This window comes from Anopheles arabiensis, chromosome 3 (assembly GCF_016920715.1).
Source record: "Anopheles arabiensis isolate DONGOLA chromosome 3, AaraD3, whole genome shotgun sequence".
NCBI lineage: Eukaryota > Metazoa > Arthropoda > Insecta > Diptera > Culicidae > Anopheles > Anopheles arabiensis.
In genome coordinates, this window is record NC_053518.1 from 1,319,435 (window position 1) to 1,345,899 (window position 26,465).

General features: G+C 45.3%; 1 protein-coding gene across 6 annotated transcripts; it reads right to left on the reverse strand.

Moving 5' to 3' along the window:
- LOC120902125 (protein Gawky-like) lies at positions 1 to 26,002 on the reverse strand. 6 transcript variants are annotated; one of them, XM_040310640.1, is made up of 12 exons: positions 24,834 to 26,002; positions 21,545 to 23,190; positions 20,291 to 20,373; positions 15,587 to 20,196; positions 15,123 to 15,515; positions 14,480 to 15,021; positions 14,250 to 14,385; positions 13,675 to 14,169; positions 13,252 to 13,585; positions 12,723 to 13,152; positions 5,283 to 12,516; positions 1 to 4,851 (listed from the first exon to the last, which is right to left on the reverse strand). In XM_040310640.1, exons 4-10 carry the CDS (start codon positions 18,602 to 18,604, stop codon positions 13,004 to 13,006), a joined length of 5,067 nt encoding a protein of 1,688 aa, XP_040166574.1. In that variant the 5' UTR covers positions 18,605 to 20,196; positions 20,291 to 20,373; positions 21,545 to 23,190; positions 24,834 to 26,002; the 3' UTR covers positions 1 to 4,851; positions 5,283 to 12,516; positions 12,723 to 13,003. The 6 variants fall into 6 exon arrangements, with proteins under 6 accessions (XP_040166574.1, XP_040166577.1, XP_040166576.1 ...); XM_040310643.1 differs by having other exon boundaries at positions 1 to 4,595; positions 4,663 to 12,516; XM_040310642.1 differs by having other exon boundaries at positions 1 to 3,071; positions 4,365 to 12,516.
- Between the last annotated feature and the right edge of the window lie 463 nt (positions 26,003 to 26,465).

Here is a 26,465-nt window from a genome sequence, read left to right on the forward strand (position 1 = left end):
TGCACTATTTTGACCGTTTATTGAACATTAAGAACCTTATAAATGTAACTCTTCCTCTATTAGAGTCGGGTATGCAGAAAAAGTCTTACTTTTGCTATCAATAATCATTATTACTGTTTTTTTTTGTTTTTGTGTGTTTTTTTTCTTTTGTTTGTTTGCATTTCCATCTCAGCTTATCGTTTTATTTCCCCTCACGACGTTGGGCGCTGGCCCACGTGTTGGATTCGGTTGATGTTTTCTTTTCTATATCATACACTTTTTCAGCTTTCTCCAGCATTCCAATCTCCAGCGTACAGCGGTATGCACCATCATAAATATACGAAAACTTTAGTTTTTTTATATTCCACTTGCATTGCTCTGTAATGTGTGTTGCTTGTTTTTTTTAGTGTTGCACTAAATCGCTCACATGTTTGCGCCCCTTGATCCACTCATTTCCAATTCATTCCACGCCCGGTTTGGTTTGCTCTGGGGTTTTTTTTGCTGATTTGATGATGTCTCGATTGACTCAATATAACGTCATAAGCACGTATAATTCCCTCTGCTCTCCCTTGTTCTCCTATTGTGAGTGTTGAATGCATGTATGTGTGAGTGTTTTTCGTGTACGTGTGCGTGCTTAATTGTTGTTTAGCGTTTAATTCATTTGTCGTTTGTTTCCTTCTTCCATTTGTTTTAGTTTTTATCTTTTCACTACACAATGTTGGTTTGTTTGTTCTCTATAAGGTATGATTAATTTGGCATTTCAGTCTCTTCAATGTGAAATTTGTATGCGCATTTGAAGTTCGTGTTTTTATCTTTCTTTCTTTTTTCTCTCTTTTTTGTTTTGTTTTCTTGCTGCTGAATTTCTTCCGATCTTTTTATTCCCCCTCTATTTCATAGTTTCCATTCATTCTCCACAAACGCATCCATGCGCACATGTCTTTCCTAATCCAGATTTTTTCTGCTTCTGTCTTACTTTAGTATGTGCACGCTGCACTTCCAATTTACGCACTAACTACCCACGTTTTTCGGGCCACACATTCGTTCCCTCTCTCTCTCTCTCTCTCATTGATCCGCTTTCGGCAGAATTGCTTCCTTCGCTCTTTCTGTCTGTTGTATATTATTGTAAAAACATGATTCCTCAGCTAAATATGCACCATTAGTTGTATGTTTGTTTTGTCTCGTGTGTAAGGTTTTGCTTTGATAATACAGTGTTGTGTTGTGTTTCATATTTATCGCTTTGGGGTTTGTTATTTTTTTTCAAATGAGTTTTGTTTGGTTTTCTATTTTTTTTACATTTATTTGTTTGTTGCTTTTGTTCTGTGTGTTGATTTATTTGCTTGTTATTTCTCTCACTACCTTGTTTGTTTGCTTGTTATCAAGCTATGGAGGAAAGTAAAAAACAAACAACCAAACTAACGAAACGCCGGAAACAGGCTTTTGTTTTGCAGTTAGCTACCTCTTCCGTTTGAAATACACGTAAAGTTTTGTTTTGTTTTAGATTTATCTCTACACCACACCACATACATTCAGCTTTTGCTATAATCCTTTCCTACACCTCTACACAGCTAATGATTTTCACCAGTATTTTCACGTTTGTGTGGGTGTGTGTGTGTGTTTTTTTTATCTATATCCTTTACTCAGTTTTTAAGTTTCATTGCTTAGATCGATTAGCGTTTATTAATCACTGTTTCGTTATCATTATCATTATTGTATTGTTCAATCTGGTTTTGGTTGCTGCATTGTTCTGTTATAGTTATATAGTAGACGTAGTAGCAGGAGTTGGGTGTGTTTAGAAAATGTGAGTATCAGATGGTTGCGGTGTGTTCACTTCGGTTCGGGCTTTTCCCCCCAGAGTTCCTCCTCTTTCCCCTACATTTGCTAAGAAATTAACAGAAAATATTGCCCTTTTGATCATTCCTATCAAAAGCTAGGCAGTTTGAGCGAATCACACGCTTTCGCACACACACGACGCACACAGCACTGATGTTCCGTTTACCCGATTCACTAAGTGCCGATCGACTACTACACCTTTGTCCACCCTTAACTAACAACCCTTTCAGTTTTATGAAAGGGTTTGGTTTATCTCGCTTCAATAGCTCTCTCTCTCTCTCTGTTTTCCCTATCGTTCTTTATCCCAAATGTTCAAACTAATAGAAAAGATGTAATGCACTAATGTCGAAACATAATACACACAACACAACAGTGTGTGTTTGCGTATGGTAAACATAATGGCACCTTTTTTCATTGACTTGCACGAAAGCGAAGAATTAACAAAATAGCTGGGAGGTTGATCGCTCACAAAAAAATCTGTATACGATGGCCTCATACACAAAATAGGAAGTGAAGGAGAGATAGAGTGAAAATAGTCTACGATTCTTTCTTCCAACACAGCAGATTGCGCGTTTATGCGCACATAATGCACATGGCAGCACTGCCGAGCGCGTGTTCGTGTGTGATCGTTATGATCGCACAAGAAGATGCGTATCACTCTTTCTGTTTTAGAAAGGGTCCTAACAATCAGTCCCAAAATTGCATGTCAGGACACGAGCCGTCTTGTTCTAATCCTTCGTTGTTGCGAGATGCTCGACTATCGACAGAGAAGTGAGATCTGATCGTCTGATCTTTAAATCGATAAAGCGCGCTCCCTTCGGATGGCATTGACGTGTTCCTGATAAAACTGCTTTGGATTATATTTCCCGTACCACCCATCATGCCACCAACACAACACATCTCCTACATTAAAATTAGCAGGCTTCACTCTGCACAGAATGTAAATTCCTAAATGTCCCTCAATGATAAATCAATGCGCAAAAGTGCAACTCAAAACTCTCATTCATTCTCTGCATACGAATGGTAATATGTTGATTTTTGGATTGGAGTTCATACTATAAGACACATTTTTGCTCTGATGCTTAATGTATTTCACGGTTTGATTGATCTTGGCATTTTTTTTGTTTGTATTTTTGTTTACTTTTGCGTGATCTCTTCTGCTCTTCTGCAAGTTGGAATATTTCTACAAAGATATGGTGTATAAATAAATTCTTCCGTCTTTCTTTTTTTTTAACGTCTAACATTGCTTTCCTCTTTTCCGTCTAAAAAGAAAAAACAATATGAGCAGAATATGGTGTTGTATATATCTGTATAAATACACGTTATCTGAGCTAGAAAGAAAAATATGATGGAAACTGTGGCAAATGGTATACCATACCATACCACGCGCACATTACAAAACAATTAAAGCACAAAACAACTTTTGTTAACTACTCTAAACTGGAACACAATCGACAGCAAACGATTTTGTTGCTTTTTGTATGTTTTTCTTTTCTCTCGGGGGGATTTTTAGAAAGTTTATACTAGCAACGGAGCAGCAGAACGGATTCTGGAGATTATAATTTCTCTTAAATGGTTTCTAAAAAAAGGTTTAACCGATATGCAGACCATGTGTTGCGGTTGTATGATGTTATTGTATTGTACGTTACGCTCCCAATTATTGCCGTACATTAGTTTTAGTTTTGCTTATAATGCTATAAGGTGCCGTGTCGTTTTGGTTTGATGTCATTGTTTTACAGTTAAAGATGTTTCACTCTTGTTTGCTTGTATATTTTGTTGCCTTTTTGTTTGTTCACTATGCACACGCAGCACGCACACAAACACTCCTCCTGCGGCATTCCTGTTCTGCTTCGGCCATAAGAATGTGTTGTTTTAGGAACGCATAATATGAATACGAGCAAGAATTATAATCCAACCAGGGGCCACCCACAAAAAGGGGAAGGGGATAATAATTGTGGTAGTTATTGTGAGTAGACGTTTGTTGTTGTACTTCACTTAGCGCACGTAAAACTAAATAAATTAAAGCTTAAAACTATGATATAGCGGGTTGCACATCGTTTCAAGTACGTCAGGTTTTCCATTTCAAAAGTAACAGTATATGAATGCAGCAGCAGCATAAACGGTGTGTCTATGTGTTTGTTTGTTTGTGTGTGTGTGTGCGTGGCCAATAGCTTTTTATCCCACGTACCTATCACCCCGAAAGGTATGCTCTAATATAAGCGTTTAACAGCATGAAATAAAAGCGATACAAAATCGAACAAAATTCACAAACTATACAGCTAATGATTGTAGTTTTATGGCGCGCGCACAGCAGTTTCTATCCTCCTTGGGGCATCGTCCCCCATAAAAGATTCATAAAGTATCTAGAGCAAGTAAATATCGTCTTGTCAATAAACATAATTGCATTGCAGTTTTATACCCTCCCCTCGTTCGTGTTGTGCTTGAAACATATGTATGATAAGGACGAAGGAATAGAGCATTTGCATTTGCCAGAGAGTGTATACGAGGACGATATCTCATCGCGCGTGTTTTGTTCTACATTAACCGTCATTTACCTTGTCTAATTGGCTGTAGCTTCATTGTTTGATTACACTGTTCTTCTTCTTTCCCCATGCCGTTTATTCTTAGTTGTTTTTTTGTAATGTACTTCTTCTCTAACGGTGTAACACATTCGGGTGTTTGTTTCCCAATTGGTTTGTGTTTCTGACTGTCAATTCAATGAGCACTTCATTTCACACTTTATCGTTTTGATTCACATTTTATCACTTTCCTCCAAGCAAGCAAGTCTGTGGATGCGAAAAGGATGCGTTAGCAAATACGCGCACACACCACCAGGACGATCGCACGATTTACAGGACGTTTTTGAGAGCCTCCGAGTTTAACCTTTCCATCTCATTTTCATATTACAAAACATAACTAGCACGCTCACGGCCTACTTCTCGCGTAAGTTATAAAGCTCGAATGGATGTTTTTGGAATGTGCTTCACTAGTATCTGGTTTGCCGGGTTTCGTGTTCATGTGTCGTTGTGTAGAGAGAGAGTGCTGCGTGGAAGATAAGGGGTTAACAAATAGTTTAAAACAAAATCCTTTACACAATTAAAGCAACTTAAATCTGAGCAAATAGGTAGTTAGTTTAACAGCCTTCGCGGGGTGGTTGGTTGAACGTTTTCTATGTTGTGTTAACCTTTGCATTGCGTTGTAACTAATTTCAAAGATTTCAAGTTCTATATGCAGATAACAACACAACCGTGGAAATTAAAACATTATATGACGTATAGCCTGTTAAAGTAAAACAAAAACATAGTTCTTAAAGTTAAGATTCCTGCACTAGTGTCGGTTCCTGTCGTTTTTTTTTTCTCTCATTGCTTAACTCGATTTGAATGTTTCGCTCGTTTCTAGCTGCTGTTCACACTTACGCTCGCCGCCCACAACATATTATCCGCAAACTATTACTGATTTGGTTTGGAACCTACCAATGTTTTTCGCGTAATATTGCCCAGTTATATTTCCGTTCGCTTCACTTTGCTTCTGCTTAGTTTTGTGTCGTCACCACTTGTTATCACACTTTCATCATTGTCAAGGAGATTTTACTCCCATTGCTCGTTGATTTCTTCATTGCATTTCTTTAAGCTTGAATTCGCGTGCGTTCATATGTGTGCATGTGGGCACGGTGTGTTTGGCGGGTGTGCGTGAACTGTCTGCATACGGCGGAGTTTCCACAGCGAGACCTTACTAAAGGGACACTAATAGCTAGCAAGCCTACTGCGCAAACCGAACATGCTGGCTGCAGAACAACTATTATGGTAAACATGTGCTACACACACACACACACTGCTTGTCATTCCGTCTATCCTAGTTGCCATTGCATTGTCATATTCGTCGTTAAAGTTGCTGTGTTGTAACACACCAGCGTAAGTATTGCACTAATCGAGTACGTCCCCGCATCACATCCGCGTTCGAGGCTTTTATACTGGGGCTATACTGAGATGTGTGAGTTTGTTTTTTAGAATAGAAGTTTGGTAATCGTTTGAAATAAGGGCCACATTGAAATGGTCGTTTGACCCCCCCAAGAAAAGAAAACGCCATCCAAGAGTAACAACAATATCGCCATATCTACTATGTCTATCGGTCTTGTCACCGGAAGGATTCGTGTTTAGGATCACATGCTAGCAGCAAGGAGTTTGGCACTAGGCTGAAAACGAGAGACCACCTTTTCCCTATGTGTGGCACACACAACTGGTAGGGGGTAAGCATGGATTAAAGTTTGCAAATTTGATTTCTGACTGACTGTTTTACTTTAGATTTCACAAGAAAACAGAAGCTTTGGAAAGACACTTAAACTTTGTTTGGAAGACAGCGGTGGCGTCCATAGTAGTACTCACTGGAAGGAAGTACCCGGGGAATGAAATGAAAACAAAAAGGTGCGTAAATTTCTGCCTTATCCCATCACACTCGTACATGGAACACACATTTCGGTGGCTAAAAACTAGGTCTTACTAAACAGGCTAAGTGTGTATCAGCATCCTCGAAAAGCGGGAAAGAAAAACGAAAGAAACAACAGTACATGGAGCATGCGTGTGTGTGTTTGTGTGTGAATGTATTTTGGGATTGGGCTTCCGAGTACTTTTTTGATGGACTCTTCTTCCCCATCATCATCAGTTCGCTTTGCTTTCTAAAATAACACAAAACTGCACACACTGCACAAATTCTAGTGTGGCTGTTTACAATTGAGCATAAATTGGTTTACAAATTTAAAGCACCATAGTTATGTTTGTCCTTTGTCTGTACTTCCCTATAGCTTTCCTTTGCCTTGCCCACGTTCCTTACCTGCTAAGACTAACGGTACGCACACACACACACGCACTCTGATTCGATTTTCAACCCTCCCGCTCACCGATGGTTCTCACACTTCCCCACTGATCTTTACCCATTATATTGAGGTAAATGTATTAGTTACAGACAGCTTCTTCTATTCGGGACGTTTTATTCAGAAATCAAACATATGCTCTGTTTTATTTGTGTGTTTGTGAGTCGTGTGGTATGGAAAGTAGAATATCACAAATTCATCATCTTATATAGGTTTCCATATTCCGCGACAAACCCTGCCTTTGCTCCCTAACCTGGGCACTTTGGGGAGAGAGTTGCTTTATTGACTTCCATCCCAGTCGACTGTGGTTTTTAGTAGAAAGGGTTTGTTGTTTGCAATTAGCGTTGCTGTTTGATAGGTGTGAGTCATAAACAGATAGACGACATAAAGCTACTCGTTTGCTTCGCTTACGCTCTGTTTCTACCATCGTATTCTTGATAAACTCGGCCCTATCCCTTACATCATTGGTGGCAGATGGCTTAAAAGGTATACTTTCTTCTTCTCCCACATTCTTACACAGCTAAATACGGTAAATAGGTTCAACGGCCAAACTACGCGCACTACCTGCTAACACACTAAATGAGGGACATTCACGATATTTTTGAGCACGGGTTGTGTGTGCATGTTTACATACGTCTACTGTATATTGCCTGGAGTTAGATATCAATTGGATGGAATTATCCAACCATTACGGGTGAGGAGGAGTGAGGGGAGACGGGGAAGGGTACTTAACTTTTGCTTTGTGCTCAATCTTGAATCATTTCTACATGCGCGCGACGTTTGATCGGTTCGGCAAATCACTCCACACTGGCCCGGAAATAGAAATCCGGGGACCTTGCTTGCTTTACTCTCACTGGTAGTGTACCCCCATATCCCCCATTTCCCCACGCTGCAGAGTGTGTGTTGAAGTATTTCCCTTTGTTTTTGTCTAGCGTTACTTTTGTTCTTACAGAAAACTAGCATTTCGGAGTGTATCTGGCGGAGTGTATGACATGAGACATGAGTTTGACAATAGCATCTAATAATAGTAGCGTTTGTCCTTCCTTCCTAACCAAAAAGCCTAACGTGTACAGAGTAAATAAAGTGCAGCTAAACAAGACAAGCGCTGTTGTAGTGTTATTCCTTTGGCACACAACATACGCCCGCAATACTACTACTGTGTGCGGTAAGGGAGAAGGGAGGATGAATCCACCACCTCCTATTGCGCATATCCTTTTTGTTGAACAGAATCGTATCTGTATGTATGTGTGTGTGTATGTGTGAGTCATTTTGCTAGCACATCCTGTGTTTCCTAGTCATCCTAAAACCCTGATTTACGCGACTCCGCTTTGGAGTGAATAGAATAAGAGTATTGCGTTTGCGTACACAAAATATGCCTACCGGTGTGTATGTGTGTGTGTGTGTGTTGTATTCATATACTAAACTTGCCCAGAAATGATGAGTGTGATGCTCTGGTGCGCTTCCTTCGTGCAGCAAAATAGAAGAAAAAAAAATACTTATCCAAAGATCGCTATCTTATGTTACTATAATAATTGTTTAGCCAAAAATTGCACTCATTGCTTTAGTAAACAACGTTAACAACGAAATGGCGATATATTGTTTCCGCTTTTGTTACTGATTGTGTTTCATTCTCCCTTCTCTTTAACGAAAGAGCTACCCTCACTCACCACGACCGGGTTTAACTCAAATGCACAAAAACTAAACCATAAAACGTTCGATTTAATACACATAATAGTGATGATACACATGCTATTCCTGTTATAGGCACTTCATACATTGCTTTTGCCGGGGGGTTTTTTGTTTGTTTCCTGTGCGGAAAGAACAGGCACCGGATTTTGCATGATGGAAATCACACGCGCGACACACACGTGAGAAAATATTCCTGTTCCGATTTTCTCCGACATATCCCTGGTTTAACAATCCTCGCTCTACAACATCACCCTTTCCACCACCACCCTGTCTTGGCATTCGTACTTTGGTTGAGATTGGTTTTGCGTGCTTGCTGCTGTATAACTTATATCACAAACAAACACACGCACACACACACACACGCACGCGGGCGCGCACTTCCCTTATCGTATTATGGCTTAGCACAGAGAAAGAAAGAAAAAAAACGGACAAACTAGAACAACATAATTATATTCATCGCGGAATGCAGATGGAAAGAGTAATGGTTAAATGATTTATAATAATCCTGATCAGATGTTAACATAACAGGGAACACACGTCTCTCGCTTAAAGGCCGTTTGTGCTGCGGGGTTGAACCACGGTGAAATTATAGCTTCGTTCTGTTTTCCAGTTCAGTCTAATACAAACGTTTACGCAACACGCGGGTAAACGCCGGTTTACTAGCAATAGTGTGATACACGGCTGAGCTTCACCAAATTCACCAAAACGCCAAAATAAGAACGCTTTGAGCAAAATACAAAACTTAAATAACCACATTTAACTGACCTTTGCTCACTTATAACTGATATATTCGGGGACTTGTTGATGATGGTTGTCTCCCTTCACCAGATACAACGCATAAGACTTTGGATTTGAACAAACACGCACACACACACACCCATACCCCTCGCTTAAGAATGGTCTTAGAATGGAATTACATGTGGTTTCTCTTGTCAGCATTCGGAGTCCGTGACCGATTTTGAGATCTCGGCAGATTGTGGTGTGGTGTGCCTGTTGTTACAGTCATGAACAACTGACTGCGGAGAGGGTGCCCTATACAAAATTTCTCATTAGTAGGAACATAAAATTGGTTTAATCTCCTCGCAGTACTCATTTTCCACACTAGATAACTAGCAATACTCGCCGTCTCTCTCTGTCTTTCCTAATGTCTGGCGTATCATTTCCTATTTCCCACTTTTATCGCTCTACACTTCCTCTTCTTCTTGTGGTAATGGACTAAAATGGCTTTCATAGTTATAATCCAAGCGTTTCCGATTGTTAGTTATTATTGTTTCCTCACTTTTTGTTTTACGAAACACAAAAGAGCACACACACTCGTACGCGCACAGTATACACACACACACGCACACACCAAACACACGTACACACACACAAACTTCCTTAGTTGTGCGCTTTTTACGTTCGTTGCATGTGCTTTTTCTCCTACAAATTTGAACCAAGCAAAAACCCTAACGAAATCCCTATGACTAATCAATTGTGATTTTTAATAACACATGAAAAACGAAACGAAATCGATCGACTACAACTAGAATCCGTGACTTTTGTTTTGTGTTGTTCTCTCTTGTCTCACCGCTGCAGTGTATAAAATCCCAAATGATGAAATGTGTTCTAATTTTCTTCTTTTAATATAAACTAATTGCTCATTGTCTTTCCTGTTTGTTTTGGTTTTGTTAGTTTCTTTTGACTTATGATAGTAGGTGCATCTTTTCGATTTTTTCTTTTTTCTTTTTTCATTTTTCACTGTATGCACTGTATGCACGTCTTTTAGATTTCATTCGCACACACGCACACACACAACAATCCATTCACACAGAGCTGTCTCTCTCCTTCCTAATTCCTAGGTTATTATTTTTTAATTAGTAATTCCATTCGCTCTCTCAGTAGGTCTTTTTAATCTCACATTGTTATTTCAGAAACGCAAAAAGTCAAAACTAAAACCGAACAAAACAATAAACATTAAAACAAAACAATATAGAGAACCTTGGACGACGAGGTACGAGATGCTGCTGGCGGCATTAGCATTATTAAGTCTATGGAAAGCACGAATGCGGATCATCAGCTGGATTAGCTACTGGCTTTAGCTGTCATTTGGTTGGTGGCCGCAAGGGACCTTCTTACATAAACGCTGGGGGCAGAAGGGCTGCCCTCGAGCCTTTCTCCCCTGTAGACTGCGCGCGTATATGCGACAAAAGAAAAGGGGGTAAGTAGGACGACGACGCGGCACGGATAGAATAACGAACACACGGCAACGATACGACGCGTACGTGTAACGTACGCTAATAATTCTCTACGACTGGAGAGCGGCACGAAATAGCGTGCTTAAGGTAAAAAACAAAACAAAATGGTACAAATAATCTTTTCCCCTGCTGAAACATCTCATCCATCAAACACTGCCTCGTGTTTCTTCTTTTGTGTGACTTAGTTTGTAAAGTTATGTTGCGTTTTTTTTGTGTTTTTTTGATTTTATCATTTTCCTGTTTTTTGTTTTGCGTTTTTTTCTATCTTTTTTATCTTTTGGTTTTTGTCTTACGCATTACGGTACATTCTTACGCACTATTTCCTTACGCACACTAGGTATGTGATTTACGACCGCACACCGGGTCGGGGTCAGTATTGTTTACTTAGCTTAATTACTACCTCTATTAATTTGCTTTGTTTGGCTGAGTGTATGTAATGTCTGTCTCCTTCACAAAACAGCCAATTCTACAAGCGTCATAAAAAGGAAATGTTTTTTGTTGTTGTTTCTTTTGATATATCCATATTTTGTGTATATGTATATATATGTATTATGTATTTTGTATTCCACAGCTCGTTCACATTCTCTTCTCCCCCGTTCCTTCATTCTTCTTTTAGTGCCCTCCATTGTTCCGTTTTTTTTTTTTTTTTATACGAGGCTTCCCCTCCTTCATCATATACTTTTTGAAAACAGATCGTCAACCACTACCACCACCACCATGCGCATCCCCAGGGTGGGCGGTGGGCGGTGGGGGTTGGTAAACATAAAGGGAAGGGACTCCACATAAGGGGAAGAAAGTGGATGGAGATAATTTACGTTAAAAACAAAACGAGAAAAATCACTTAGGACAAAAATGCTAAATATCTACCTCTGTATATAAATCGAGTACTCAATAACTTATCGCATAATAACATTATTAGCTTTCGATTTCATTTGTAGCACACTTTCGTTAATTTCTTATTACTTTTCACCGCCTTTGTGGGAGAAGCAAATTTTGGTCAACTTCTCACTAAACACGCTCACACGCGCTTCATTTACCTATACCCTCCGCCTCCCTGATTCCACTACCAAACACTCCTGGGTTTGTATCGCCTTCTTGTACAACTAATTCGTCATCGTTGATTAAGCGCTTTCTCTCACGCCGATAAGGTGCGGAAGGATTTTTTTTTTCTCATTAGGAGAAAAGGGTGGGGAAGAGTTTGTAGGTTGGTTTTAGTTTAAAAAAAATAAACGAATCAACAAAACAAGTTTTCTTCAAACAACTTTTTGTTTTTGAATCTAGAACTAGAGTTTTCTCTTTGACTTGAAATGTATGCTGCGGGCCCGAGTTGTTTGGATCCTACGTAGATTTAGCATTCTTTAGATTAAACACACGCACACACCCACTTCTCATTTGTTGTGTGGTACTACTTTTGCTTTTGTTTCTACATAAGACTTTCCCGTATTATTATTATTATTATTACTTTTCGTGCTTACTCAAAACAACGTCTGTCTTGTTTTTTGTTTTTGTGTTTGCTTTCTATTCAATTAATTATTCCATCATCATGCCATCTGCTTCTCAAATATATATAATATATTATTTAAATTGTATAAGATTACATTGTTTAAAAAAATGATAAAAACATTCACAACACCTTAATACTACGCCAGACGCGAAACCGCTGACTTTCAAAAGACACTTTTTAGGTTTCTTTTTTTTTTGCTTTTTGTTTTACTCCTGTGTACTCCCGTCCGTTCGTTTCTCCCTCCCTTTCTCCAGCGTTAGTCTCGCAGGCCTGCGCTCTTTAGCTACATTCTTCAGCTACCATCGTAGATGAGTTCGCATAGTATATTGTGTGTTGGGTTTTAAGAATGTGTGTTGACCTCCACAGCTATGCGTTCCTACAACAGCAGCTTCTTTAAAACTAGTTCTATTCTGCGAGAGAGAGAGAGAGAGAAAGGAGGATAGAAAAGAAAGAGCGTCAGAGTGCGCGTGTTTTTCCCCCCAGGATTGTTGAAATCTGTGCGCACTTGTAATGCGCGATTGGCTCACGAACCAATACACTATATAAAGTGGCAAATATTACATCAATTCCATTCCTCCCACAGCAACGCGGTGCTTCGCATCATATAGTGGCTTACCTTAACTATCCTAAGAGAATTTTATTACTTTTTTTGGGATGTGTCATCGGCCTTCGGTGCATCTGGAAACGCCAACACGATGATGGGGGGGAGAGCTGAGCTCTAATACCGCGAATCATCGTATTATATCACCTATAGCTTATGCAGTTAAAACTTCTCGTCGCCCTGTTACTCGGTAGAGGTGGAACAGCAGTGATGGATTTCGAATCTACGCGCTCTTGGGCGCGTTCACAGGCTTACTGTTAGTTCCGTTCGGTGACGTTGGTGGTGTTTCGCAATCATCAGTTCAGTTCTGTTCCGAGCAAGCTTTCCGGAAGCAACGAATGCAGATTGGCCGGCGTGCCTCGATCACCCGGACCACCATCGAGCGTGTTCCATAGGCTGGAGCCAGTGTTGCTGCCCGAGCCCCAAGCATTCGAGCTCCAAGCATCTGTCGAAAAAAAGAGGATTCACAGACAATATGATATAACGTTACTCTCTGACATTAGGGGACCCGTCACGTCACTCCCTCATTGGTTCATTTACTTACCCTGAACGACCGAATTGGACCGGCCAACCATTGGCTGCGATTGAGCAGCAGCACTGAGGCGCCAGTTCTGTCCACCGCCGCTGGTCAGTCCGTTCGTCATACCGTTGCTGTTGCCTACATGATGCGGCAGGATGTATTGTATTTCACTTTCGTTGGGTATTTCGGCTATGATCGTCGTGTTGCCCAGCTGACAGTTGTTCAGTGCCAACTGTGCCTTCTGCGCTTCCTCGCGTGTGCCATACTTGCACAGCGCGATGCCCTGGTTCAAGTAGAGATGGAAGTTTACCACCGGACCGTGCTGCAAGCACAGCGTACGCAGAGTGGAACCCTCAATCTGAACGAAAGTAAAGACAGAAAGATGTATAGAGGTGGGTGTGATGGAATAGAATGATGCTTCGCAGTGCCACAACTCCGTACACTTACTTGGGCGGTTAGATTTCTAAGCATAATCCATGTCGACGACCAAGTGTTGGCTGCAGACGCACCACTGTTCCACGTGCTGCCTCCACCGGCCTGAGTGCTCGGCGTGTTCCAGCCGTTTGTATCCAGCTTGCTGCCGCCGCCCGGCTTACCGATGCCACCCATCATACCTACGCCGCGGCCCTTGCCACCGTTGGCTCCACTGAGCGGTGTGTCCCAGAGGTCGGCTGGCGGCATTGTCGGTGTGTTTGCATCTTGCCAAGGATTTTTCTGCACCTTGCCACCGTAGTTGCCGCCCTGGAGGCCACCACCGGCACCGCCGGACGGGTTAAAGCTCCAGGTCGATTCGGTGGGTGATGATTTGCTGTTGCTTGCAGCGCTGGCTGCACTGCCGCCGAACAAATTCGACTCCTTGGCAGCAGCGATCGATAGTGGATTGCGAGCAACACTGCCCGGTGTGATTGTTGGGTCGTCCTCGATTCGTGTGGCTTGCGTACCCTGTGCCGGACAAAATGGGATGCAATTAGGACCGGCGGCAACCAAAAATCGTGACAGAGAGTTTGAATGACACCACTTACCTTCCACGGTTTTCCCGGTTCGAATTCGGGAACAAGATCGCTGAAGGCATCGTTGCCTCCCGGCCAATCCTTGTTGTCCTGTGAGCCCGAGTCCGGCCAACCGTCGCCGAGATTGCTACGCCCATTCGACCAAGTACTAAACCCATGACGAGTACGCAAAGAGAAGAGGAAATTAGATTAACATTTCACTTAGACACAGACATATCAAGTCTGTTTGGTTCGCTATTTACCCATCGTCAATGCCCGATCCGGACGGACCAGACTTGGAGCTGGCACCAGGCGCACGTACGAAATCGGTCAGATCCGAACCATCCTTGTCGAGACTGCTCGGTGTCGTGGCACTGTTTGCCGGCAGTTTCCACTGCTGCAGCCGCGATTGTTGACTAGTGCTGCCGCTAGATGGGAACGGGACGCCGCCGCTCTCCTTCAGTGCCATGTCGGCGAAGCTGCCCGGCAGGCCGGCTAGATCGGACGGCGTACGGAAGAGATCGTTGCCCGGGTTGCCGCCAGCAGCTGCCATCGCCGATACATTCACGTTCGCTGCGTTCAGGCTGCCCGGATGGGGCGGTTGCTGCTGGTGCTGATGCTGCTGTTGCTGCTGCTGTTGCTGCTGTTGCTGCTGCTGTTTCAGATAGTTCGCCTGCTGCATGTTGATCTGGCTCTGCAGGTTAGCTATCTGCGACTTGAGCTTGTTGATTGCGATGGACATTTGTACGGCATTCACGCCACCACCACCGGTACGGCTCAGATTGCTTTGCATTACATTCAATTGCTGTATTGGGCGAAGATGTATATTAGAGGTAAACAATGATTAGTTGGACAATTAAGCTACAACCGTGCTGAGTACCACACCGCTCCGCAGCGAATGCCTACCTTAATGTGAGTTAGCAATTGGTGTAGAAGCATCAGCGTCTGCGGAGCCAAGGGTTGGTTGAGAATCTGGTTCTCCAGGTACCCGTTCTGGACGGCCAGCTGTATTTGTTGCACTAGCAGCCGCAACTGCTGGTTCGAGATTTGCTGCGATTGGGCGTTCGGCTGATTCAAGCCGCCAGCGCCTCCGAGCCCACCCGGCTGCTGTTGCTGATGCTGCCCTCCAAACACACCGGCTCCTCCTCCCGGCGGACCACCGCCTCCCACCGGTCCGCCACCGTTGCCACCTGCGCCGCCGTGGCCACCGCCAAACTTCATGTTGTTAAACGAGCCGCCACCGGCCGCGGGACCATTTCCGCCTCCGAAAACTCCACCGCCCAGATTGTTCTGATTGTTCTGTAATAGTATCAATAACGACAAAGTAAAACCTGTAACCTAAAGACACCACCACAATCAAAGCTGCTTACCTGCTGGAATGCCATCGGACCAACGCCGGCCGCCGCTGCAGCAAAGCGTCCGCTAACGCCACCGCCGCCAACAAACTGGTCGCCCGCTCCGAATCCACCATGCCCGTCTGGGCGACGGGACCAATCGGAGCCACCGCCGCCACTGCTGCGATGCAACAGATCCAACGACTCCTCCATGTTCATGTTCGTCATGCGCAGGACACTCTCCACGTCCTCCTTTTTGAAGCCCAAGTCGCACAGGTGCCGGTACTGCTTGCTACAGCGAATGATCTCGAGCGCATTCATCTTATTGCCATTCGGTGGCAGCTTGCTTTGTGGCGGCATTGACCAGTCCGAGTTGCCCATGTCCATGCCACCCGGGCCGCCGCCCGGAGCGCCATCGTTCCAACCGCCACCGCCGCCCGCGGACATTTTGGCCTTGTTGTTCCAGTTGTTGTTGGCACCGTCGTTCCACAGCGAGTTGCCGCCCATGCCACCACCGCCCGGCGGTTTGTCGTCTCCCCAGTTGCCACCGCCCGCTGCGGACGGCACGTCGTCTCCGCCCCAGTTGCCTGCACCGCCGCGCGGTCCGGCACCGAGTGCGGCCGCCGGATTCTGTCCCCACAGGCTGTCCGGTTTCATCGGACCGCCGGGACCACCGACACCGCGTCCTACCAGTCCCCCGTTGCCGGGCATGTTGCCACCTCCGCCGACCATCGCATTGCGGTGCATCAAGTTCCGGCCCATACCACCGTCAGTGCCGGGTGGACCCAACCCGCCACCACTGTTGTCCTTCCAGCCGGATACATTGCCGGAGTTTTGCCGGTTCAGCGCATTCTGGCCCCACAGGGCGGTGCCATCGTCCATGTTGTTGCGACGCACACCACCAACCACCGGTGGGCCACCGCCTGCCGTTGGATCGTCCCAGCCGGATCCGCCTCCCAGCTTAGCACCTGCACCGCCCCCACCCGCAACGCCATTGTTAACCGCGCCCAGCGGGTTGTTCGAGGGCCACTGACCGCCGCCGCCTTGCGCTCCCACGCCTCCTGTAGGCGTTCCGGGAGTGGTGGCCGTCGGTGGTATCTTCTGCTGCATGCTCGACATCTGATGCTGATCCCAGAGGCCAACGTTGCCGTTCAGCCGGCCAGAAATGCCGCGCGGATCGCCACGGATCTCACGGTTGCTATCCATCGCGCTGGCAATGCGTATGTTGCGCATATCGAGCCCAGTGGGATCGAGGCCTCCGGCTGCTGCCGGATTGCCGGCCACGCGACCGTCGGCCGCACCGCCACCACCACCACCACCTGCTCCCCATGCGCCGCTTCCGCCAGCCGGAGCACCGGCGCCAATGCCTGCGCCCCACTCGTTGTCCTTCTTGAGACCGGCGGGAACGTTTGGTGCCATAGCCCCAACACCTCCCGGAGCCCCTGCTGCCGCTCCCGGCCACATGCCACCGCCACCGCCAGCTCCACTGCCAGCCATTCCGGCGGCCGTGTTCCACGGCGGTTGCTGGCCTTGCTGCTGTCCGGCCAGCTGCTGTGATTGCTGCGGGCCCGGTGGCTGATCGCGCAGTCCCACGCCGCCCGGTCCACCTGGACCGCCAGCGACGCCTGCACCACCCATCGCTCCGTTCCAGACACTTCCCGGCTCGTTTGCCTCATCATCCTCGCCCCAGGTGCCACCGTAGTTGTTTGCTGGGCCCCACGGGGTCTTCTGGACTGGCGGTTGCTGCTGAGGCAGTTGGCCACCGTTACGCAGATTCGCCTCCCAAAGCTCTGTGCCCGTGTTCGTCTTCCACATCGGAATACCGGCCGTCGGCCCACTGGTGGCGCTGTTCGGGTCAGTTTTGCCGCTGGGTTCCGGCGATGCTGGCACGTCCCACTGCGTGTCCTGATCAACGTTCTCCGAGCCCCAGCCGTCCTGGGCGAATAGTGACTCGCGCAACGAGTTCAGATGCTCTAGCTGGTTTTTGGCAGCGCTCGACTGGACCACAGCCGCCGCTGCTCCTGCTGCGCCAGCAGCTGATGCTGCCGCTGCGCCTGCCGCATCCTGTTGTCCCGCTTGTCCGGCTTGTTGTGCTGTTGCCGCCGCTGCCACGGCTTGCTGCTGTTGAGAGACGCCGCCACCACCTATCGCTCCTTGCTGATCCTGCTGTGAAGCACCGGTGGCATTGTTTCCACTTCCTGCCGGTCCAGCACCACCTTGCGCCCCACCAGCAGCACCTTGTGCGTTTCCTCCAGCTCCGTTCCAAGGACCGGCGGCTCCTCCACCACTGCCGGCACTGTTGCCACTGCCGTCGGCAGTAACTCCCGAGGCTCCTACATTATTCGGATTGACTGATGATGCATTGCCCTTTGAATTTTGTCCTCCGGGACCTCCGTTTTGCTGTGAGCCTGCTCCCCATGGACCGGCACCGGCTCCACCGGCACCCGGTTGCTGCGATGAGCCAGATGGGCCAACGGAAGCGCCGGATTGCTGTGCAGATCCACCGCCTCCTCCAATGGGACCCCAGGTGCTACCGGCCGGGTTGTTCGTAGCGGTGGGCTGACCCCAGGCACTTGTACCGTTATTGATAGAGTCTTCGCCCCCACCACACAACCTCATCCGGAGATGGTGCGGCGCTTGCTGACGGATGGTCGCTTCCAGCTGCGTCAAACGAACGAGTTCTTCGAACCGAACGAATTTGCTGCCTGATAGTCTCTGTTGGGTTTGCTGCTTTTCCTGACATTGCTCCTCTTCCGCCGACCACTGCTTCGCCCGTCCCGCTACATCACTATTATTATCCTTTAGTTTCAATGGTGGTTCGCAATTTGAATTCTTAATGGCTACAATTTGGTCATCCTCATCCGCACCGAACTGCTGCACTTGCAGCTCTGGCATCGCCATCTTCTCTAGCTTGCTATCATCCGCTTCAGTAATTACGCTAAGTTTAGTTTTCTTTATAGCTATCAGGTAATGAGATAAATCACATTTCATATTCACAGTGTCATTTTCGTTATTCTGCATTTCCTCTTCGCCCTTCTGGCCGACAACCATCATCTTGAACACGGGATGCTTTTGCTGCTGCTGCTGATACGTTGATGATGACGATGATGATTAACCTCCAACTGATACTAACACACCCAGTGCTAACAGCTGCTGCTAACTTTACTGGGCCGATCTATGCCGCTAGTAATGATACTCCTTCTTCTCTATTGTATCCCCAACGCAGAGGATGGCTTGTGATGATTTTGGAGGGGATTGGAGGGAGGGGAGTTGGTTGTCCTGTCCGCTCCGTATATGATGAATCTTCTTCTTGGAACAATTTTAAATACCACAAAGAACGGTGTCGTTGATCGTGCCGTCCTTCGACACGCTGATACAACAACCGAGAGATGCGACTAACTGCTTGTACGGTTTTAGTCTAGTGGCTGGTTTCACGTAGTTTTGTGCGTCCGCTAAGGAACACTGGCACATAATAAAGGAATTTAGTATCACTTTTGCGATTCTCCTCTCTCTCTCTCTCTTTCGCTCGGCCTGTCTCTCTGCCTCGTTGGCTCGTTTGTTTGTATTGATTTCTACTAACGTTATGGTTCTGCAACACCGGTCAGAAGACGCACCACCACTGGATGTTTGGCGTTGGAGAGATGAGCAACAATGATTTCGATACGAGCTTGGAAGATTGGCCGGACCGATCCTCGATCCACCTGTCGTTCCTCTTCTTTCTGTTACTCTGCCTGCACGTCGATCAAGACAAATTAGCTACTTTAAGAGAGGATGATGTCGATGCAACAATCCCTGATTGTGTGTGATTTCAGACTCATAGATCGATTGTGGGGTAGTAATGGATATTAGTAGTTTGGTAGCAGTCCAGCTGACGTTGTAGTTCTTATTTCACGTTCCTTCTTTTTCCCGTTTTTTGTTTGCTGCTTGTAGCGTTTGTAACTGTAATCTTTCTCTCACCGCTCTGACTTGACTGCTAAATTAGCATCCTTTTAATCACATTCAACACGATGGTAGTTGTAGTAGTAATATTAGTGTCTCAGGTTGGTGCTACTGGTTGAGTTTGTTTTGTGGCATCGAGCAATAATTTGTTTTCCCTTTTTTTTTTAAGTAAATTCATAAAAGCGTATTCAGACTTGTTGGTGAAGTAGTGTTGAGTAATGGCAACACACAGCAACAATTGTTTTGCTACTTTCGACTATATGCTGCTGCTGGTGGTTGGTTGTAGTAGTAAGGTAGTAGAAGTAATAGTAATATAGTAGCGGTAGTGTACTAGTAGTAATATAAGATCAATTGCAGTGCGCTACAGTCTGCTAAGCGTTTGTTTTTTTTTTGTTTTTTACCACACGCACGTGCTTCAACAAACAACCGACAAGAATCTTGGCAATACTGCTAGGAATCGTTAATCTATTGGAGTTTTTGGTTGACTTTCTCTACGTATGTGTGCGGTTGCAACCTTTGTATGATCTGTGCCGTGGCCCGTGGGAGCTAATCCTAGTGCTTGGCAGGCTGGTTTGAAGTTTTCGCTTGTTATCCTGCCGAGAGTACAGCCACACACGAGTGTGCTTAACGAGAAGGGATTGCTTAAAGTATCACTTTCAATCCTATATGCTAAAGTAGTGTGTTTGTATGCGCTGCTGTGCTGCTTCCTGCGATGAAGTAATAGATTTGCATCGTTAAGGATTAATTTCACGTGCCTTTGTTTGTTAACAAAACTAGTGATTATAGCAAATGTTTACTTACGTCAGATTCTTAAAGTTTTGTAGGTTTATGGTTTTATTCGTGTTTAAAGTTGAACTCAATGGCAGAGGGGTTTCAAAGAATATCTGCAAGTAATAATAAATTCAATCAAATTATGAACGGGTAATTGTAAACAGTGGTACAACAAATTTGCATTCAAAATTGATATATCGACGGACATTTTCCTTCCTTTGACACAACAATGTATATCTGTTGCTAACATTCAAATTCTTATTTCGAGTTTCGTTTCCTTGGTTAAGTGTTATCGAATGATACTTTGCTCCTAATCTAATCTGAAGTGCATTTTTACTTGATAGGCTTGGGGTAAGATTAGCTTTGGAGCACAACTACCGGTGTAGTGTCCACAACTTCAGTCAACAGCGCACAAAACAGTAATTGGCTACCTTGCCTTATCGGTCTATTAATTAATTTGTTGGCGCTTAAAATAAGATTATCTAATAAGATAAAAAGACATCAGTGAATGCATGTAGTGCAAGATTGAGTCAAATTAAAACCGACACAAAATATGTCGGTTCAGTTTCATGTTTTTCCACGATCTAAATGCCGTGACTGTTATCAGTTTAAATCAATTCGTACGAAGAAGCTAAGAGATCAGTCCATGCTTATTTACAAAGATTTAGACAAACAACACATTTCATCTATCTCTAACTATGAGCAGAAACCTGTCAGTGTTTAGCGGAAATGTTGCTTTTCAAAATAAATGCCTGCGTCTTGCATGACCATGCGAGGGCAGGGTTGATGTGAACCGCCATCATCGTCACCTTGCGGTAAGGTAAGCGCCGTATATGATAACGAAGCGACATCGATAGTGAACGGTGTGTAGTAGCGGTAGATCTACCCTTCCTTATCAACAGAAACTGAGATACAGTGTACACCATCAGCTCAACACACCGACAGCCACTCCCCTGCCAATCATTCCCTTTACCATCTCACATCGCGCACACACTGGCTGGCCCATACGTTTGGCTATCTTTTCCAAGAAGAAACTGTGGCACTCTGTCTGCCAAAGGGGCTGTTATTTTGGAAGATGAAAACCAACATTGCACATTGCACAATAAGATGTGCCGAATGGTGGATGGGAGGAGGAAAGTATGGCACCTTAGAATGGATGTATTCAACAATGCAACCGACTATGTGTTGCTTGACGCTTTCGCAACCGAGCGCAATCGTGTGTGAGTGTCTAAAACTGTAGTAAAGAATTTTATCTGATAGTTACAGGCACTAAATCAAACTTACCTTTCAAAAAGACGGGTGATTATGATGATTTCGGTGTTCACTGCTGATGGCGATATAAATTTGTGCTGGTCGAACTAAATTAGGGTCCCGCCGTTCAGGTTGCGCTGCTTTGCCTTGCGCACACACCTTACGTCGTCTTCGAGACCGATACACACACGCACACGCAAACAATATTCGTTCTTTGCTGGTGAAGGAGCGATCTCGCCAGTTGCACGTCGTCGTTGATGCCGCTCTGGTCCTCTACTACGGGTTTGCTTTGATATTCCAGGATCGTCTCCGTTATTCTCTAGTCGGTGGTTTATTCTCTCTACGAATGACACATACACACTTCAGCGCGTTGCCGTACCACGCGTTCGCGCATTAGAATTATTCGATTTTAAGCACTACCAAGATATATTGTCACGATCACGAAGAATGGAAAGGATTGCTGTGCGGTAACGTCCTACTTCTCCTTACTCTGTCCCTCTCCTGCACGCTACTGTAACTGCTAATAGTTTTGTATTATTCGATCTTAGTTTCAATTTCACTCGGATACGATCTGTCCTTTATCTTCCGAAAGGGACCGCGTTTGATGTGCTTTTGGTGTTACTTTTTTCGCGATAAATTTCTTACTTTATCCCCATTAATTTTGGTTCTGAGTTTTGTTGTACGAGTGAGTGTAGTTTAAAACTTGCATTTAGGTAGGATCGATGATTTGGTTGTTGATTTGTGTGTGTGTGTGTGTGTGTTTTTTAGTGTGTTTGTTCAAAGTTCAAAGTAGTTCATTCATCAAGCCGCACTTTGCACGCTTTGCATTATTTGTCTTCGGTTAAACGCACTTGTGATTTGTGTTTGTCTGGGAGAATGTGTTTGTTTTGTTTAGCAATTCGCGAATGTTAACTACTACCTTCTAGAATGGCTTCTTTCCTTCAACGAAAGTGCATCCAAGGGAGTGATCGGTATTCGGTTTGGAGGAGGGATCGTCTGTCGCCAAATTTTGTGCGTTCGAATTTTGTTTTTCTGCTCTGCTCAAAGTCACAATACCGTGCGTTCACGCTCACTTAGCACACAGATACACTAAACACAAGACTAGGTAAATGGTTGCGCGGAAGGTTCACTATCACGATCACGATTTAAATCACTGCACGGTGAACGCGGGTGTGGTGCAAGCAGTTTCTTTTTATGTTGTAAGTTTCTTTTCTCCGTTTCGTGTTTCCGGTGTTCGGACAAACCGACACTACAGACAACAGAACTGGCGCAAAACGACGCTTGCACTGCGAAAAGTGTACGCGCACCGTCTGTGGGACCACTAGTCTGCAAACCGTTCTGTACCGTCCCCGCAGCAACTACGCGAACCACTGCTGCTCGGCGCAACGATCACAATTTCTTTGCGCGTCGAATAAATCGCGCTGCAATTATGCAACCCCTTTGGCCTGACAGCTGAGAAGCCGTGCTGCGAACGAGCGCCACCGTATAGCTGTGTATACCCGGTCCGTCCGTGTGTTGCTCTCTGGCGCTGGTAGTGTGCGTGTGTTTGCAGTTTCGCTCTTCTAGAAGGGGACGGGGATTAATCACAGCGCACTAGTGTAGATTTGGAAGTTCGAGACTGATGATTTATTTTATTTTTTGCCAATATCTCTCCTCCTGGGTACGCGGATCATGCAACTCTGGAAGAGAAGAAAAAGAATGTAGACAATATTAGTTGTAAACTTGACCGACACTACTGTGGTGCTTCTTTTTACAGTCAGAGTTGTACTGCGATGTTTACACGACCGCATTACCACCACTACTACTACTAGAGCAGAATACGCGGATCCTCACACAAATACACACTACGGCAAATCCAACATACGAACACAATTTTACGGTAGCAAAAATTTCCCTCGTTTCCGAGTGAACAGCGCCATTAACATAGCACAATGTATAAACTGACTGTAAACTTTACAGATACTGCATTGAACACCATTGATATGTTTGAAAATAGGCGAGCCATGTTTGCCAACTTTTCTTCTTCAATACGAATTCTGGACTGAACCCATTGCCATTCAGTAAACAAACTATGCAACTGAGCTAAGAATGAAAATCTGCCAATTGCCTATATGGCGCAATATGAAAAATAAACAACGTTGATGGTCGTTTTTGGGTGATCCGATTGATACCCTTCAAAAAGATATCATTCTCCTGTCACCCTTTCTCCTTCCTATCCTACTGTTTCGGTCGCTCTCTTTTCCTCTTCAACTGTCTTTGTCTATCGCTCACTTTGATCGTTCTCATGTGAGACGACTACCACGGGCGCCTATTATATTGATGATTGACCGACAAGGAACACGCGCTATTGTACAGCAACTGGCCTACCAGCCAGAAAGGGGATCCTCGTTTTCGCCGCGTTTTCAGCTACTCTTAGTACTTTGCCGCGTTCTCGCAAGGCGTAAGCCGAGATTCTCTGGCTCTTTCTGTCGAGCAGTGTCAACACTATCACCCTGTCCTTCGCATCGCGCCGAACGATTCAAGAGGGGACGGACGGACGTTGACAATACACGGGGCCTCATCCTGCTGTGTGACGATTCAACTACGACGGGGGACAGTATTGTGGTGATGAACCCTCACACCATGCAAGGCTTTTTTTTACTCTTTGGTTCGAAGAAGCAGAACCGTGTAGTGTGCTGCGTGGTGTGGTGGAGTGCATCATCATCGTATCGAAATTTCTATTTTGGGGACACTTTGCACGGTTTTCGAGAGCGAGCGGGAGCGTGTGAGTCAGAAAAACGGGACAGAAACAGCCAGATTGTCAAAATCGTTGCTGTTCGCACACCGCGACGAAAGAGAGGAGATGATCCCGTGCGTACCACCAGTCTGGCGGTGTGCCCAACCACCCCATCACTCGCGCACGGGTGGTATCAGCGAGGAAGCTCGTGGGGAGGAGGGGAGGCGGGTTAGGATGGGTGGATTTACTAGCCATGATTAGATACTTGAAACTGGACTGAATCGAGTTCGAGCAAGCTCGGGTAGTGAAGATGGGTGGTTTCGGGAAGGGTATTGGGGACGAGTTCTCTATTGACGAGCGAGAACAAAACTGATCACGCGGTGGACTCAAGATATTTGGCACCTTCAGACTCGCATTCCACCATGCCTTCTCTCTTTACGTCGCGCTCGTTTAATGCTGCTCACATCAACCTGTTTCTCAACCTCTATCGGTCAGCAACACAATGAATAGAAAAAAAAAACATCTTTGCGGAATAAGTCAACACATTACACACCATGGAACACGACTAGACGGATATAGCCCCTGCTAAGCCAAATTCACACTTACCACACATACACATCCACATCCAGTTGTGTTGAGCAGAAACTTGGCCGTGTGTGTGTGAGTGTGTGTGCAAAGTTTGCGCAGTTTTGCAGGCCTTCCTGGACGAAGGAATGAAGCTGAACGAAGAACTGTACGGTTCCGGAATATTGATGATGTTGCCTCAGCAAATGCAATCAGCGTTGTTGTCCCTTCGTGGTTGCTGTGCTTCCAGGCCACCGCACTTGTCCTCCACACACACTCGTGCACGGCGGAACCGAAAAACGGGCGGAAGTGTAGCTAGTGTGGCTTTAATGGCGCACACGGCGCGTTAGGAGTAACTGGTGTGTCGCTAGAATTTTGTACGACGACGTCGACCGTCTACCAACCGCACACATACACACAAACACGCACGCACGCACACGTCTTCTTCTCCGAGCACACACACACCGGGAGGAGTTCGGAGCAAATTTTGCGCTGCTGTTTCGGGCTTCTTTTTACGCGTTTTCTTTTGCCTTCCCGCGTCTTCCTTGACGGGGTTCTCCGCCCTTCCTCAATTGCTCCCGCTTCTTCGCCTCCTCTACTCCTGCGTCCACTACTCCACTGCTCGTGTGCTGTTGCTTTTGCCCCACTGGCACTGCTGCTACTGTTCCTGTCACTGCCGATATTATTGCTGCTGACCCGACCGCACCGCCCGTCTTCTTCCGCTTCTTCCTCTTCTTTTCCCTACCTGCCTAGAAGGCGATCGTCACACACACACCATCACGCACACTGCACATCATTCACAAACGGCGCACCACACCATCGTCGCCCGGGCTTCTCTTTCTCGCTTGCGCTTACCCAGCTCGTCGTGTATACCAACCAGCGCGACTCTATCTCTTTCCGTCCGCAAGTCGACACACCGAAAAAGAACCGTAGGCCACCCCGAGAAAGGTGTATCCGTGTGTGTGTGTATGTGTGTGAGTGTTGGTAGCAACCTCGCTTTTGCTTCTCGCCCTGCCTGAGGAAAACTAACTTTTTCGCTGCCAGCTTTTACGCACTGGCCCCGACGCGGATACGCTAAATAACACCTTACGCTTACGCACGATCAGTCAGTGTATCACTTGCGAATAACTTTCGCCCGATAAGACTACTATTTATCGTCGATTTTTGAGAAGGAAAAATACTTCACATATACTGTAGCCATTTCTCGACGATTGGCCATTTGCAAATATCGTTCTGACCGTTTCTCTCTGCTTCCGTTGTTGGCCGCGGGTTGAACGCTTCATCGTTGGTGCGTACTGACTGTTCTTAGTTTTTGAATGCACACATTCGTTATCACTGCTGGGAGCATTATTTGTGTAGATATTTTCTGGTTAAACATGAATAAACTTTTATTTCTGACTCAAACATGAATGAAAATTCAACATAAATTATATATTCCCAATTTATCTTACTAAATTGTCCCATTTACCGTTGCACTCGGTTTTATGTTCATTAATTTTACACAATATTTATAAAAGTTTTTCTTTATTTGAACATTGTTTGATAACTTGTTCACTGCGAAGAAAAGCACATTCTATGATGTCTATATCATTATACATAAGAACACGATTTAAGTTAATTTGCCGACCAAACGAAAGCGAACACTGCAAATCAATGATGTACCAAAACTGTAGA

Bases quoted from the DNA above. Each gene is read 5' to 3' on its own strand.
- LOC120902125 (XM_040310639.1), bottom strand. From the start codon at position 18,604: ATGATGGTTGTCGGCCAGAAGGGCGAAGAGGAAATGCAGAATAACGAA. The intron at 14,386-14,479 runs GTAAATAGCGAA...TCATGGGTTTAG, and splicing joins GGATCGGGCATTGACGATGG to TACTTGGTCGAATGGGCGTA. The intron at 14,170-14,249 runs GTAAGTGGTGTC...TGTCCGGCACAG, and splicing joins AACCGGGAAAACCGTGGAAG to GGTACGCAAGCCACACGAAT.